Below are 15,026 nucleotides of genomic sequence, written 5' to 3' on the forward strand. Positions count from 1 at the left end.
AAAAACAACAAAATCAATTTCAATTCAAGTGAAGGGGGCCCTCTGCTGTGCCTAGAGGTTGCCTTGGTAACGGTAGAGCGGTCGCCATCTTCCTGGCCACACGAGGGCGCTGTCTCGAGCGTTGCTCCATCCTGTCCAGCAGCGCCGTTGGCTACGTCACCACATTTCACCGAATGCGATGGAACAGCGTGGAAAAGCGTAAAGGTGGTATCGAGAAGCACTGCCAGGAACTTGTAAGTTGAATGAAAAGTTGACCAAATGTGTGTTTTTGTGTTTGGATGTTTGTGTAGTTCACGGTAGTCGAGCAGAAAGGCGATTGTAGCGAGCGGCGGCTGAGAAGTTACCGGCTTACTTAGTGTTGAGTCACTAGTGTTTCGTTTGCCGGTTGATGTGTCAGCCTGTGTTGTGGTGGAATCCGTGTTTCAGGTGCAAGATGAGGGAAGCGGCTCTCCTGCTCACATCGTGTGTGGTTCTGTGTCTCCTCCTGAGCCTCAGCCAGGCGGCCCGGCAGGGACAGGACGTGAGATGTGGAGGTATGTGTCTGTGTCTCCGCCTCTCTGCTCGGTACACAAATCCACAGAAAAAATTGTAATGCCTGTGTCCGCTCCGCTGCCCGCAGCCTGCAGGGCTCTGGTAGATGAGATGGAGTGGGCCATCTCCCAGATAGACCCGAAGAAAATGATCCAGACAGGATCTTTCAGGATCAACCCGGACGGCAGCCAGTCCATCCGAGAGGTGAGGCTACAGCAGCACATCGACGTGGTAGTAGTCTGGGTCCAACCCACTGTGTAGGCTGCACCACTTTACTACTACTACTGTACACATGTTTTTTTTAAAACATTGTTTGGTCATCAGCTGTTGTCTTTGTTACTGGGATGAAATGCTATTAGTCTAACTACTAACTCATTTGCAATAGTTGGTACATCAACTATTTGTGATGCATCTGATGATTAAAAGTGATTTTTAAAGAAAAAATATCAAACATTTTCTGATTACAGCTTCTCAGATTTAGTTGTTTGCTGCTTTTCCTCGTCTTATATGATTGGAAACTGAAAATGTTTGAGTTGTTTTGTGACAAAACTAGACATCTAATGACATATCCTGACTGTGCTCTTGAGGATTGTGATGGACATTTTTCATTGTTTTCTGATGTTTTGTGGCCCAAATGATTAATTGAATAATTGAGAAAACAGTCTGCAGATTTATCGATAATGAAAAGTGTCTGTAGTATGGTGCATTAGACACTGTCCATTGTTTGTGCTTACACAACTTTAAGCAATTTCAGCAATTTGGCCTACTTTAAAAAGGTTCTAAAGGTTGTTAGTTACAAGAAGCATGTGTATCGATATCTGGCACTGATCACGAAAAACTTGGAAAAATACTCTTGTACACAGTTAACACAGAAGTGGCTGTCTCTGTAACATTAGATCAGTGTGGCCACAGATAAAGTTCAGTGTAGACAATAGATATTCACTGTTTGATTGAAATTTAATCTTTGGGTAGAGTTACAAAAGAATTCCAATGTAGTATTTGGTTTAGCATGAGATGAGGGTAGAGAGACAAAAATCTGGCACATGAACTCATCCTGTCTGACTTAATGAATTTAGCATTAAAACTCGACTGCTAAATAAAGTGCAGTCATTTTATTTATTAACAACTGATGGCACTGTTACCCAAAACAAAGAAGAGACATAACTGGATCGAATCACAGTGTTTATTCTAAACATGTAATATAACCCCTACAGAACAATGAATTATTGCTGCACTAATCACCCACCAGGTTCCTCTGGCTCGCTCGGAGGGAAACCTCCTCGAGCTGATGGAGAGTGTGTGTGAGAGGATGGAGGACTACGGCGAGAGTACCGATTCTTCCACAAACAGGAACTCCTACATTAGGGTAAAATCTCGGAGCGGTGAGGCCATGGACCTTTCAGAGGCCAGGCTGGATTCAAGAGTTACAGCCAGTTTAAAATTTGCAGTGAGTACAGCAGCACGCCTGCACAATCCAATTATTACAATGTTTTATCGTTGATGATAAGGCAGATAAACTGTCAGAAACTGGGATCTTGCTGAGCTGTGACTCAGCTGATAATTCTGTCTCCAGCTGATGTTTCCATGTGACACATTTTAAAACCAGACCAGTGTTAAATGGTCTTAAATATGTACTGGATGGCTGCGTTTGTGACATGGTGCTGAAAGACTGAGGCTAAAGCTACACGTCCCAGGCGACATTAGCCTCCTGATCTATGTAATGTATACAAGGGCGCAGCATTGTTTGTGTATTTCAGTGTAGAGCCAGTTTGTCCCAGAGGATGTATTAAATAAAGAAAGCTAATAACATCCCTGCTGCCTTTGGATATAACACTTGGTTGCAACTGTAGGTAGTAAGCTAGTTAGCCAGACTTGCATTTGCAGCTTGCGTTAGAGCAGATAAAGACAAAGTGTAATCCATTAATCACACGTTTGCTCTTGTGTCTTTGGTATTTTTAAAGTCTGCAACAAAAATCCACCCTCCAAACTCTTTTGATACAGAGTATCACTGTTCTGGAGCTTCATGAACACCACATCAGCATGTAGAAAAAGGCGAAGCTTGAGAGGCCTGCTGGTGCCTAGTTACAGTTACTATGATGTAATTGGGACAATTGCTGTTCAGAGGAGGGGTTTACTAAAGGGTCAATTGTGCAGCTTGTAACATTTTTTTGCCTTATTTCTCCAGTGTGAAACAATTGTTGAACAGCATGAAGATGAAGTCATTGAATTCTTCGCACATGAGACTGATAATGTCAAAGACAAACTCTGCAGCAAGAGGACAGGTCTGTTTTTGACTGAACTTGCCTGATTTCTTTTTTCTTTTTTTAATTCTGGGATTTACATCCTGTAACACGTTTTTGTTATGTCGTTCCGCTGCATCGACAGCATTTTAATGTGCTGTGTTCATGTCATTTGTGCTCTGCAGACCTCTGTGACCATGCTCTGAAAATGCCCCATGATGAGCTTTGATATCGCCTGCCATGGCTGCCGTCTCTGCTCAGCTAGAATGGAGACGCTGGGTGCTGTAATGCTTTCACTTGTTGCTTATCACCAGTTTACGCCATGGTAGTGGTGGAAGATGTATACAAATTATGTCAAATATGAGAAAATTCACCTGGAAATAAATGTTATTCCTGTGATCTGTGAGAATTTAAGGACCAGTTTGCCATCTTTTAACCATATCACTTTGGACTATCTTGTCACTTGTTTATATACTGTAAGTTATTATATTTTTCAATGTTCTGTGTTTCATGTGGAGGCACTCATCCTGCCTGCAAATGCTCCTCACCAGGTAAAACTGAAACTGTGAAATTGCAAAAGTGAAGTTAGACTTCCAAGTAGATACAGGATTCATTGTGTATATACAGTCAGCATATTAATTTAAGGCAAGTACGCAGAGATCAGGTTGAAGTTTGGTCAAGTGGTCCTTAAGTTCATTTTCATGCACAGTGGAAAAAGTTATGTAGAAGTGATTACCGTTCACAGTGAGTGGACCTCCTGGATGTTGCCTGCCCACCAGTGAAAGTGCCATATGATGCTGTATTTCCATTTTCAGTTCTAGCTTCAGTAGAAAGTTTTTTAATGCTCACCAATATTTATTGAACTGTCCAAGATCACAGGAATAACTGATGGTATGTTGTTAAGTTCTGTCCTTTTTTGGTTGAATATTCCTTTAGGTAAAAAAGATAAAATCCACAGTTTAAAGGTAGATGATATAAAATGATGTTAGATCTGAGTGGACTTTCTTACAGTTAAAGGGACAGTTCACCTCAAAATTAAAACAATTGAAACATCAGTATCTCTCAGATACATCAGTATCAGAAATCATGACCCGGCCACTCAGTATAATCCACAGCCTCGTTATGAGCAGTTTCATGTTGGAACTATTTTCTTTTTACCGAACTACACCCACCAACCATATCACTGCACAGAAGTGTGTTTTTTTTTAGACCCCTCTAGTTCCATTATATTCGAGAATCGAATCGCTCCAAAACTTGCCAACTCAGACCAAAACAGTCTAAATGGATAAATAGCACCACAGGTAAGTGGAAAAAAATATTTTGGATTTTGGGGTGAACTGGCCCTTTAAGAAAGCTGTTCTGATTACACATTTTCCACCAGAGAAAACTGGCAACTGAAGATTAATTTTAAGCTTCAGCAAAGTCAAAAAAGAAAATTTAACGAAGGAAGGAAATCCTTTGTTCTGAAAAATAACAACTGTTTTGTGTGAAACTGTGAATTCACACTTAACTGTATCTTCCAGTGGTCTATACGCTTACGAACACGTCCAAGGTTTCATTTTTGTCTATTAATTTACACACAACAGTAGGGGACAGTAATATGCAAACTGTTGGAATCTGAAAAATATCTGTCTACCAAACAAGTATACAGGCATTAAACAAGAAACAGTTGGCTCAGTTGTTGCTTCGGGAGCAGGCAAATGGCACATCTTCTTTTCTGTGAACACCAGCTGCAGTCCCAATGAATTATGATAGTTAAAGAGTTTTTTTTTAATGTTCCATTTTCTTCAGTCTTGTAAATCTGATCTCTAATGTAATCCCACTAGAGTGTGCTGTAGTCCACAATCTGATAGTTGCAGATTAAAGAATCATACTCAGTTGGAATGTCCTCATGCAGTACTGTCGATGTAGAAAGTTTAGAAAGTATTTTAGGTATCACTTGTTTTTCAGTGTGTGAAAAATGACCTTGCTGTCTCGTGAACATTCTCCTGACATTTCCTTTTTATATATATAAATTTTGTACATTTTCTGCATCTGTCTTGTCTTTAATCAATAGAAATATATTTGTACAACATGAACACAAGTTCACCTTCAAATTTCTAAACTGCAAGTCACAGAGCCTCAATCATACATCCTTTCAATCATGAACTGATGTCACTAAAATATGTCATACAAGTGTATTCTGATTATTGATTTACACTGATTTGATTTGATTTTTTTTTTTTTTTTACTTCTTTCAAGTTGACGAGGTACATTTAGCTGTTTTTGAGCTTTCGATTGTACCACACAGTCCGGAGTTTGTACAGTTGTCATGAAATTGTTTTTTAAATTTCCATTTTCTGAGCATTTGAAGCATTTGATGACTATGATGGCATACATTTTGAGATAGAAAGTTCATTTCAAACCTTGGAAACAACAGCTAACCAAACATTCACCTCAGCATTATGTTAAATCACTCAATCAATCCTTTTCACAATTAAAAGCACTCCAAATAATCTTTTATTACTTCCACTTTCATAATATTACCTTAAACACTCAAGAAACAGCAGATAAGTATAAATTAAGACTTGGAGAAAAACTATGACAAAGTTTGCTGTACATGAATAGATTAGTCAAATAAACAGACTTGCTTTGGATAATTTTAGATTTCCCTAATGTCAAACAGTAAATGCGTCACAACTTATCCATCAAAAATAAAAGCTCTAAGATTGAACTTAAAAGTACTACTTCAGCCTTTAAGAAAATATCAGCCATGAAATGTTATTGAGTAAATGAATTCCATTCATTATCAGGCACAATTCAAATTTAGACGATACATACTGTAGTTAGATGTTTAATTAAACATCGGGCCAGCATTCCTTGTTTATCCGGTTACTTTACGGACTCTCTTTCAGTCATCCTTTCATCTGAGACAGTGACCTCTAAGGGCATGAAAACCTCCTCCTCATTTTCTTTTTGCTCTGTTTCCATAATTTCCACTACCTTGGTTGGTGTATTTGCCACCTCAACTTGCCGTTCCTCGTTCTGACTAGACTCATTTCTGACGCTCTCATCTCCTTCGTCTTCCTCTTCCTTTGTCTCGTGTATTTCTTCCCAAGAGCAGCATCGCTCTCCCTCGGTCGTCTGAAACTCCTTGTGATTCTCCGTCTTGCTTTCTGTCCGGGTGTCAGGTGGCATTTCCTCAACCTCGTCCTCATCTGCTACAATAACAGTGTCCCCGGAGCCGTGGCTGCTGGCGCTGCTGCATGACAGTGTGTCTTCTTCAGCATGTCCGCTCAGCTCTTCATGACGTGGATCCTGCTGGATTTGTCCCACCCCTACATCCTCAACGCTTCCTTCTGTTGAAACCTCCTGTTGCCTTGCTTCCTCAAAGACCATCTTTTCAGAATTCATGTCCTCTACAATATCTGGGCCACCCAAGTCCTCCCCTACGCTCTCTGGATCCCACAGCTCACTCACTTCCTCCTCCTCATTCTCAGAGTCAGGCGCTGTATGTTTCCTAATGCGATTTACCGCATCCCACAGGGACTTTGGATACTGGGGTTCCTCTTTGAGGGGTAAGTCAGGGAAATCACTTCCACTTCCATCTTGTGACAGAGCAGTTGAAAAGCTAGGAACCAGGCCTGGGGGTGAATCAGAGGAAGAGGAGGATGAGAACTGAAGAGATTCTTCACAAGACTCCAGATGAAGAGGAGGCGAGACAGTTTCTGGGAAGCCAGCAAGAGGAGCAACATCACCAACAGGGTTGAAAACTGAGGGACAGACTGAGTTGATTGCCAAAAGAGAATCAGACTGTGTGTCTGACTTGTGGGATTCATGTGGTGGAGAAGGAAGCTTTGTGGGCGAGAGCACATCCAAAGGTGATTGAGATGCCTCACAGTCGGAGTCTGAAGGTGAGAGGAGAGAAGAGTTTGAAGGTTCAGTCCGCGGTTCAACACACTGCAAAATTTTCATGTCTATTTGAATTTGAGATTCTGTAGCAATTTCTCTGGATATCGTTTGTTCCAAAAGACCTGCCGGGTCCTCATCGGCTTCCTTTTGTGATAGCTCTTCAGTCTCTTTTAGACGGGAAGCATCTTCTTCTTGGCCATTATTAAATTGTTGCATCAAAATGTTTACCCCTGTTGGAGTTTGACTTTCAGGCACATTTTCTTGGGATGTTGTCTGTTTCAAAAGACCTGAAGGGTCCCCATTGGCTTCTCTTGGTAGTTGCTCTTCAGCCATGTCACTTTCGAGCTGTTGCTGCAAACTGTTGACCTCTGTGGAATCTTCTTTGGATATTGTAAACGTCTGTGTTTGGTCTGTAGGATCCTCACTGACTTCTTTTGGTAGTTGCTCTTCAGTCATATAACTCTCTTTTACACAAACAACATCCTCTGCTTGGACACATTCAACTTGTTCCTCTAAAATGTTGACCTCTGCGGCATTTTCTTGGGATTTTTGAATCGTCTGTTCCATAATATGGTCTCTATGATCTTTATCAGATTCTTTTGTTTGTTGCTCATCTGTGACATTGCTCTCTCTCCCACAAGCAGCATTGTCTGGCTGGCCACTTTCAAACTGCAGCTGTGATACCTCCTCCTCTGTCATAACTTTAGTAAGGTCCTCTAGGGCGTCACTGATCTCATTATTCATTAGCTGCAATCTTTCACCCTTTTCATCCTGTCCCTCAGCGTCGGACACCGCTTCTGCAGTGTGATGTATTAAAGCAAGCAGAGGAGGGTTTGGAGAGTGGTCTGTTTGGGGAGTGGAGCTTGGGGAAAGGTCAGCTGTTTCAGGGGGAAGAGGAGATGGAAGTTGCTTTGATGGTGTGAGAGGAACAGATAAGGTTTCAGGATAAGGAGCAAGGTTTCCTGTGGAATTGAGGGCAAACAACTCAGGATCAGGCCCCTCCTCTATGTTTGATTCTGAGATATAAAAGCCAGATGTAAGATCGGAGGATGACAGCATGGGAGAAAGAGCGGGGTCAGGGGCTTCACAGTCTATGTATGGTGAAAGTGAAGAAGAATTAGAGAGTTCGGTGGATAGACTGAGGCATTGAGAGGGATGTTGAGAAGAGACATCATTTTCAACAGGCTGATTTTCTTGCTGGCTCTGCTCAGTTGTACCCTCTTCACTAGCAGATTTAAGCAAAGGATCCTCAGTCATTTCAGTTTCAGTTGAAGCTTTGATGTCTGTTTTGAGTTGTGAGTCAAGGTCATTCTCCTCAGACATAGTAGACACCTGCTCCTGAGGTCCTGTAAAATCCTCACCACCTTCATTTACCCCCTGATCTTTGGTATCATTATCTTGCACACACAGGGCATCCTTAGTTTGGCCAATCTCTAACTGGTTCTGTGACTTCTGTTCCTTCTCTGTTGTGTACACTGGGATTTCTTCAGCTGCATCATGAATGTTATATTCTTTAATTAGAGGAGGATCAACTTCCTGGTCCTCCACACATGGATCAAGAAGTGACGTTGATTCTTCAGGTTGCTGCTCAGTGATACAGTCATGTAGGGGGATTCCTAGGATTCTTTCAGCGCGCTCCTCCAAGGTTTCCCTTTCAGAACCTGAAGAAGACCACATGCAGTGGAAAGAGATTTCACTCTCTCCCTCGGGTGCTTTTTTCTCTGTAAGATCTAAGTCTAGATCAGTCTCAGGCCTTTCATTCATGTGTAAGAGGTCTGTTTCTGCATTTTGGTCGGTTACCACATCCTTTTTCAGCTGTCTGTTTGATTGTACACATTCAGGTGAGACGGTTGATTGGACATCAAGTGGTGGTGGTGTGGAGTCTAAATAGTGAACGTGCTCCTTCTTGGGCGATGGAATCAGCTCCATTTTAACAACAACACAAGTTGTGTCAATAACCAGTAAACTCTTACTCTCCTCTGATTCAGTGTCTTTCTTGATGTCCAGTCTCCTGACCTCAATGTCAACTGGATGAACTTCACCAGAGTCCTCTTGGTTCGTCTGATCTGATTCTTGTTCCTCACTGTTTGCTTTCAAACATGTGGATGAACTCTCAGTTTCAGCCCTGCTTGTGAAACTAGGCTCCCTCCACAAAGGATACTTGACTGACACTGGCTGCACTGACTGGGAAACTTGTCTCCCAAATGCAGACTCAGCATCATTTGTGCTCACTTTGTCTGGAGAAACAACATCTATATCTGCTTTGTTTGACAGATTATCCTTAAGCATCTCAGCTTCTACGCAGGTTGGCGTCTCCTTCTGCTGTGCTTTGAGATTTGTCACATTGGAAGTACTTGACTGCTCTGTGAGTGTTGGCGCTCTGAAATCTACCTCATCTGCAAGTTTGTGTGTTTGATTAATGTCACCACTGTTGCTTAGACCTGTAGAACCGCCTCCTAATGTTTGAATGTTTGTTTGCAAGGTACAAAGTGGCAAGGTCGGGGTTTCTGTGGTGCCTGCTATTCGAGACACCAAGCAGAATATGGTCATTCCACCTGTCTTTTTGTTTAATCTGAACTTCCTGCCTTCAATGACCTTGGAGGAAGGTTCCTCAGTTATGTTTTTATTCTGAACTGCTTGGAACACTTGTGACTGTTGCAAAGACAACATATCCTCACATGGTATGTGTGGCATCTGGATACTAGTAGGACTGCTTGCCTGTAAAACATCTGTTTCCTGTCTTGGGTGCTTTAGTCCTTCAAGCTCTGTGAAGGTATATTGTGTTGCAACTGGTTTGGTAAAGTCCTCCTTCTCTCCTTTTCTGTGATCTACAGAGACATCCTGCTTTCTGAGTGTGGGCTGTGACCAGTAGGTCTGTCTCTTACCTTCCTGCTCCCAACTGGTGTCACTGTGGTGCAATACAGGAGAACTTTTATGTGGGCTGTTATAGGGAGGAGGAGCGATGTAGCCAGGAGGCTGGCTGAACGCCCTCCTTTGGTAGCTCGTTTTTTCTTTCATGTCCAACATGTGGCTTGTGCCAGTAGCAGGAGTTTGTGATGGATAATAGGTTGGAGTGTGCTGTCTGCCTCCTCTTTCCCACAGTCCTGATTCTCTGATGTTTCCAGATTGCATGACTTGTTGCAGCGCTGCAATTCGAGGGTCTGTCCCACTCCTGCTGTCCCTCTCTGGAGCCCTACTAGTCTCCAACAGCCCCTGAGAGGCGCCTCTCAACTCTGCCTCTATACGTCTCCTCCTTGGAAGTGAATGGCTGTATCGAGCTGCCCAAGCCTCCAGCTCTCGATAGCTGCTGTCACCCCTCTTAGAAGAAACTTCCCTGTTGTAGCGGACAGGACTGCAGGGCTCCCACCTCCTCTGCCATCCCTCCCTCAGAAATCCTCTCTCATACTCCCTCGCTGCTCGCTGAGCTGTTGTCCACTCTCTGTCTCTAGTCTCATGTGGCTGATATTCTCCCAGGTCCTGATGGTGCTGAGGGTGACGGTCTAGAATAAAAGGGAAGTGAGAGGAAGCAGCGGTGGTCAGCTCTTGGTCCGTCCAGTGAGTGTACTCCTGCGGAGCCCCTCCTGTTCTTGATCCTGGTACAGTCCAGTAACTGGACTCCCTGCCTTGATCCTGCAGTTCACCATAGTATAGTGGATAATGGGTTGCCTGATGTCTGTCATGGTAGCTGTGGGTAAAATGGTGGAAGAAAATGAGGGAAAATATAAATAATTTTGGCAAAGCAGTCTGCAACATTTTTTTGTTACGCTGGGTTTCAGAAAATCTTCCCAGGACACTTTTGTGATATTGCTGATTTTGCTTTTGGTGTCATTCTGTATCAGTATGGTCCAATGCTGATACCCAACAAGTGAAAATAATGTCAACAAGTGCTAATAATTATACAGTTTCTCATGATTACAACAGCCATTTGTAGATGTCATAATAATTACAGTAATTAGTCGATGTTGAAGTTAGTCAGGGGTTACATAGTCTGCAGAGATGCCACAAAGAAGGCAACACACTCTTTGTGTAATAGTTTTGTCGCCCAGTTGTTGGGTATCAGCACAGTGCGGTACAAATTGAGTCTAAGTTTGTCAAACAAGCTAAAAACGGCAACACACTGTATCATCCGAAGATTATACTGATTGACAACATAATGATAGCATTGAACTCACTTATGTGTACAGTTTCTCCCAGGAATGGTACCAAATCTGGAGTATAGAGCTGACTGTCCCTGATTCTCAGGCCAGAACTCCATCTTTTGGTCTGATACGCAGATCTGAAACATGGAAAAAAAGAGGAACATGTATTTAACTGTTTTAGTATGTCCTTAAAATGCAGAAAATTCAACGATTTAAAAACAGTCACAAAACGGCCACAAAAGGCCACAAAAGGTATATATATACACATATATACACACACACACACACACAGTGAATTTGAAAAAAATAATTAGCAATTTAGATTTTGTTACAAAGGTACACACATACAACACGTACCTTTAATTACTGTTTTCAGATTATAGTCCTTGCTGCTCATGGGGTGATATCAGGTCTAATGAAGTCCAAACAGGACAACTTGTTTTAAAAGGACGGTCGTTTTCAGTCCCCCTCCCACTCTATACACACACACACACACAGACACACTCCCCTGTCACATTAAGCCCGTCCTCCTCTCATCCAGCCAACAGTTCAAATACCACTGAGGAATTTTTTAATCAGGTTTTTAGAAATACTATCTTTAGCTGCATCATTCCTCTTTAAAATCATACAAAATTAAGGTGAAGGCAACGTGGGAGTCAGAATGCTTTTTACAGCATGTACAAATCTAACATGGAATTTAGTTCAAATAGCGACACAGTCAAATCTACAATTTGTGATTAAAAACACCTCTCATGTGGATGCCACTATAGAGTTTTATGCATAGAACAGCTGCAGGTGTAAAAGACATCATTGTACTGGGATTAATGGTAATGTTATATTCAGGCTGATAATTAGAATACAACAGAAACAGAATACAGGTCACACAGCTGCACACACTACTTTTCATAGAAATTCATATTTAACATTAAAATTGAAAACTATAAATCTTTTTAACTGGTGAATTTTTGTTCTAACTTAGATTTTTTTTTTCTGACTTGATGTTTTCCTATCGTCTCAAACGGCCCTCAACATCACCACTTCCTAGCAACACACAGTTTTCATAACTTTGGCCAAATAATCATGAATAACAGCAAAACCAGCAATCTGCACTGTGCATGACACTCGCGTGGGAGGTGCTCGGTGTGATGGAGAACAGACTCTGCATGGAGATAGGGATCTGTTGTTTTGTCGGCTGAATTGTAGCACAGGGAGAGACGGGCAGCGGACGGGTTGTCTCCCTTTCTTTGAAACTCTCCAGCGTAACAAACAGGCTTTCCTTCTCTGAACAGAAAGTCTGTACATCAGCAGAGAGCAGGAGAGAGGGGATGAAGTAGTACAGACAGCAGGCTGCAGGGAGGGCAATCTGTTGATGTTGACAGAATAGTTGGGGATCGGATGAACTTTGTTTTGGGTTTAATATATCTCAATAAAAACAATGTTTATTGGACATCAACAGCCCAAACACCAAAGGTAGATGTTTCCATATTCAGTTAGTTTTTTAAAAAGGACCATGAATTATTGACTAAGCTTAACACTCAAACTCAATAAATCTGCTTCTTGTAAACTTGCTTTGATCAGATTTGATTGACAGTTGCAACATAAGAAAATAAATCAACGTCCTTGCAGAAACCAAACCGGATGTCTGGCTATGTTCAAACAGGCCACTCTGTAATCTGTTCTCATGAAACCAACTTGGTGAGACACTTCAGTGTTCTAATCAAGAGGCCAATCAGAGATGTGGAAAAGAAAAATGAGATTTTAACGTCAGAGGCAGGGCAGGAGCAGCTGACCCTTTTCTCCAGACAGGCACCGATAACACTGTCAGGCTCAACATGGAGACAAAATGACGAAACAGACGAGGGACTGAAGGAGGAACCTGAAGTCTCCAGTGATGACGAGCAGATCTGCTCTGCAGCCTGAAGCTGTAACGGCAGAGCTGATCCCAGCCTGAGTGAAAACAAGTCGAGACATGAGAGGCTGAGACCAAGTCACCCTGGAACTGCTGACTGGGGCTCAGGTGTCATTAACACAACATAAAGCTGTTTTATATAAAATCTCTGTTAGTTTTAGATCTTTTTTTTTCTAATTTGTTGTTTGTTCACTTGGAGAAGAGGAAGGTGGAACTGGTTATTTACCCTGAAAACAAAACTGACTAAGGTGGCAGTTATCCACTTAACTGGGGGTAAGAGGTAATACAAAACATCCAAAATCACACTTTAAACATGTTGTGAAGGCAGTAATCAAATCATCATTGGACTGAGTACTTCACCACAGAAAAATGACATTTTATTTTTTAAGTAACATTAAAATACATATCGCAAAAACAATCTCAGTTGCGACAAGTTAAATATAAGTAGGATGTTAAAAGATTTCTCAAGTGCCTGAAAATAGTCAATATAGCAGCCATATAAATATAGACATAAAAGTACCACTTTATTTGAAAGGTCAGCTATGTTTTATTTTATTCTGCTTTCAGTGTTTTTTTCCTTTAAATATATTTTAAAAACGCACCCAAGAGAGCCAGAGTCATAAAGTAACTAATGCAAGTCCCAGACGTGTTGCAGATTGTCCCTGCTGTCACTGGCCTTTCCTTGGAGACGCCCTGTAGATATTTATGTTTTGTTTATCATCGCGGCTCACGAGCTCCACATTAAATCTGCTTGGCAGACATTCCTCATAGAAACGTGGTGTCTCATGCTCTTCTCGCATTTTGGAGGAGAGATACACCACAGCTCCATTCTTGCACAAATGGGTTAACGTCTCCACCAGCAGTGGGTAAGTCTCTGGGAGGTAAATTATATCTGCACAAAGCACCAGATCCCAGTCAGGAAGGAAGTTCATGTGGTCTTCACCCCAGGACAGAGGGAGGACGATGGGAAGGGCAGCAGGCCAACCGCTGGATGGCATGTTAGCAGAGACATTGGCCTGAAGTTGTGGGAGAGCCAGAGGAAGGTCTGTGAGGGTCACAACTGCACCTGAAATATGAACACTGCATTTTAATCTTATTCATAGGTGAATGTATTCGGGTACTGTGTTTGTAACAAATCTAAGGATATTTTTTACAATGCTGAATAAGTGACTGGTCATTTGTTCACCACTGACACTGTGGAAGCGACACCTTCTGTGCAGCTGCAGCATGTTTGATGCATTAAATGAGGAGTGGAGATGTGGATGGAGCCACGGACAGCTGAGCATGAGCGTTAACAGACTTCTCCAATGGACCCGACGTGAGAAAAGCACTGTCTATGTGCACATACAACCAGTCAGGAAGACTTCAGGGGCGCATGATGCCATTCATGATCACGGCCGTGAATGTGCTCCGGCCCGCAGACGAACTTGCAGGGAGGTACAACATACCGAGGCGTGCTGCCAAGATCCCGACCACACCAGTCCCTGCTCCCAGCTCGATGATGCGCTTTCCTCTCAGCTCCACCGCCTGCTCCCCGAGGTGACAACACAGGTGTAGTGCCTGTGTACACATAGAAATACACGCCCTTACCATTAAACAAGACGCCCACTGACTTAGCAGGCTTATTTCCATAACGTCAACGTGAGGCACGTGTGCTCTTACAGCTTCCCACACCGGCGCAGCCACGCCGAGGTTGGCACCGAACAGCTGTCTGATCTTCAGCTCCTCGCCCACTAATTTGTATACGGTCTCTTGATAAAATGTTTCGGCGAACAGACCATCGTCAACTGGGAACGGGTCGTCTTCATCTTCTCCACAAATCATGGCCGATGAATTAAATCGGTTCTCTACACATTAAGATAGCTAACCTCACGTAACTGAGCACGAGGGCTGACAAGGTTTGCGTTTGGTCGCCTTCAGGTTAAGTGACATTAGCATTAGCTGCAAGTTAGCTATCTAGCAGGTGATAACAGCTGGGTTATTTTAACGAGGTTGTGTTCGGGCTTTTTACTTTTAGGTTGCACTTTCTGAGAGACAGCAATGAATTAAACTGCCCGACATGTGTCGTCTCTCTTTAAACTGGAACTGGATGAGTAGTTTCAGCTATCTCACAAGTGAGGGTGAGTGGAGGGTCCATACCAGACTTTTAATTTGAAATGCAAAACAAAACCACATAGCTTCCGGGTTAAAGGACCTATCAAACACCCTGAAATAACTCAAAAGGAGCATTGTGCACAAGACACAACTAAACAGTACAGTTTTCAGTGTGTTGTCTTGAAATATTTAGACATGGAGGGTAATGTAATGAATTCTATT

General features: G+C 42.4%; 2 protein-coding genes across 2 annotated transcripts; one reads left to right on the forward strand and one right to left on the reverse strand.

Moving 5' to 3' along the window:
- Window positions 1–151: 151 nt before the first annotated feature.
- cnpy2 (canopy FGF signaling regulator 2) lies at window positions 152–4,800 on the forward strand. The gene is made up of 6 exons (XM_041956470.1): window positions 152–233; window positions 427–533; window positions 620–735; window positions 1,781–1,978; window positions 2,717–2,813; window positions 2,957–4,800. Exons 2-6 carry the CDS (start codon window positions 434–436, stop codon window positions 2,998–3,000), a joined length of 555 nt encoding a protein of 184 aa, XP_041812404.1. The 5' UTR covers window positions 152–233; window positions 427–433; the 3' UTR covers window positions 3,001–4,800.
- Window positions 4,801–13,163: 8,363 nt separating this feature from the next.
- Window positions 13,164–14,587, reverse strand: LOC121623323 (EEF1A lysine methyltransferase 3-like). Its single transcript, XM_041960583.1, has 3 exons — window positions 14,373–14,587; window positions 14,159–14,270; window positions 13,164–13,776 (listed from the first exon to the last, which is right to left on the reverse strand). The coding sequence occupies exons 1-3, from the start codon at window positions 14,532–14,534 to the stop codon at window positions 13,379–13,381; spliced, it is 672 nt and encodes a 223-aa protein (XP_041816517.1). The 5' UTR covers window positions 14,535–14,587; the 3' UTR covers window positions 13,164–13,378.
- Window positions 14,588–15,026: the final 439 nt, after the last annotated feature.

Source organism: Chelmon rostratus, chromosome 2, assembly GCF_017976325.1.
Source record: "Chelmon rostratus isolate fCheRos1 chromosome 2, fCheRos1.pri, whole genome shotgun sequence".
In the NCBI taxonomy this organism is placed as follows: Eukaryota; Metazoa; Chordata; class Actinopteri; order Chaetodontiformes; family Chaetodontidae; genus Chelmon; species Chelmon rostratus.

Excerpts from the sequence above, each read along its gene's own strand:
- cnpy2 (XM_041956470.1), top strand. The coding sequence starts at position 434 with ATGAGGGAAGCGGCTCTCCTGCTCACATCGTGTGTGGTTCTGTGTCTC. Across the intron at positions 1,979-2,716 it reads CAGCCAGTTTAAAATTTGCA|TGTGAAACAATTGTTGAACA; the intron begins GTGAGTACAGCA and ends TTATTTCTCCAG. Across the intron at positions 2,814-2,956 it reads ACTCTGCAGCAAGAGGACAG|ACCTCTGTGACCATGCTCTG; the intron begins GTCTGTTTTTGA and ends TGTGCTCTGCAG.
- LOC121623323 (XM_041960583.1), bottom strand. The coding sequence starts at position 14,534 with ATGATTTGTGGAGAAGATGAAGACGACCCGTTCCCAGTTGACGATGGT. Across the intron at positions 14,271-14,372 it reads CTGCGCCGGTGTGGGAAGCT|GCACTACACCTGTGTTGTCA; the intron begins GTAAGAGCACAC and ends ATGTGTACACAG. Across the intron at positions 13,777-14,158 it reads GATCTTGGCAGCACGCCTCG|GTGCAGTTGTGACCCTCACA; the intron begins GTATGTTGTACC and ends TTCATATTTCAG.